General features: G+C 36.7%; 1 protein-coding gene across 1 annotated transcript in view; it reads left to right on the top strand.

Moving 5' to 3' along the window:
• The window catches only part of LOC101863997 (MFS-type transporter SLC18B1-like), a 15,406-nt gene that overhangs the window by 9,255 nt on the left and 4,665 nt on the right, over positions 1-1,486 (top strand). The window contains exon 5 of the mRNA XM_035971036.1: positions 708-776. Coding sequence (XP_035826929.1) covers positions 708-776 — 69 coding nt within the window. The remainder of the gene's footprint in view (positions 1-707; positions 777-1,486) is intronic.

Genomic DNA, 1,486 nt, shown 5'->3' on the forward strand with positions numbered 1-1,486 from the left:
ATTATTATTATTATCATTATTATGATTATGATTATGATTAAGATAATGATGATGATGATGATTATTATTTTCATTGCAGTTGTTGATGTTGTTGTTGTTGTTGTTGTTGTTGTTGTTGTTGTTGTTGTTGTTGTTGTTTGGTTTTTTTTTTAACAAGCATGTTTGCATTGGACAAAGACGACACTGGATAAAGAGAAGGGTGGTAAAGATCCCTATACCGCGAGAACGCTGTTAAAATGAGCTAAACCCAGAAAACCTTATTTTACAGGAGAGAGAAAATAACAAACCCAGTTTTATTCGCACCACAGTTCTACCTTCACAACGCAATTTTCTTGCTTTGTTATTTAATAGTTAGAATTTGAATTTCGACTAAATATTTTTGGAGCACATAAAGCCGATAAGGGTCTGCCACAGATTAAGAAACTGCAGTTTTATAAGAATGTAGAAGTTTGGACTTAGTACATCTTAACAGCTTGCTGACGGTAGAATGTTTTTGCGGATGTTTTTTGTCTTCTTGTTATTACTTTCTGTTATAACAGGAATGTTTTTTTTCCTGATATTACTTTCTGTTGGACACCCTACCACAATATGCCCAAAGGCCCAGGAAGTTGTCTCTCTAACAAGGCTATCCCCAATGTTCAGATTGGATCGGGAACAACTTTACTTAGTGTAATTCTGCTATAGTGTACATTGTTCTGTCTTTGCAGGGCATCATGGAGACGGCTACTTCCTTAGGGTTCATGGTTGGCCCGGCAATCGGCAGTTTTCTCTACGAGGTATCTATCTAGATTATATATTTGGCAACTTGGAAACATATGTGTCACTTTTCCCATAAAACTACCACAGCTACAGAGTCGAAAGTTGGCATGTACCTGCAAAAAGATAGATAGGTCCGGCCATGACAGAGCCCGATTTTTTATTTATTCATTTCCGGAATTTAGAAAATATATTTCACAAAAAGTTCCCGTCCTTCTTTGGCCCTTGTGATTATTCCATTGAGAAATATGTGTATGCTGTCCTTCACAACGGAAGTGCGGAAGTGACATTTTGCGAGGCACATTTTGTTTTAGGGGGTATAGATCTAGGCCCTTCTATTTTTTGCATCTCTCAAGATTTATTGTTCCATTCCAGTAGAGTGTAAATATAGTAGTCAAATAACTTTCAGTTGATCTTAATGTACCGATCATTCCTTTCACCGAAAGGGGGCCCAGCTAGTATATTATATTTGTAAAAGTTCGTCACTTTGGTGGCCTAAAACTTCCAAACTTTCGAATTTAAAAAAATGATGGTTAAAAATCTTTTAAAGGGTGCACAGTCAGTTACATTAAGGAATCTGAACTCAATGTAGTTTATTGTTCAGTTTTCATTAGTTTCGTTTAGATCTAATCGTGGGAAAGTCCGTCTTCTAAGACGCCATCGTAACAAAGATAGTACAAGACAAGATGGGTCACTCAGCCTAAAAAGTGTCCGCAGGAAGTATGCTCTT

Source organism: Aplysia californica, unplaced genomic scaffold, assembly GCF_000002075.1.
Source record: "Aplysia californica isolate F4 #8 unplaced genomic scaffold, AplCal3.0 scaffold00364, whole genome shotgun sequence".
In the NCBI taxonomy this organism is placed as follows: domain Eukaryota; kingdom Metazoa; phylum Mollusca; class Gastropoda; order Aplysiida; family Aplysiidae; genus Aplysia; species Aplysia californica.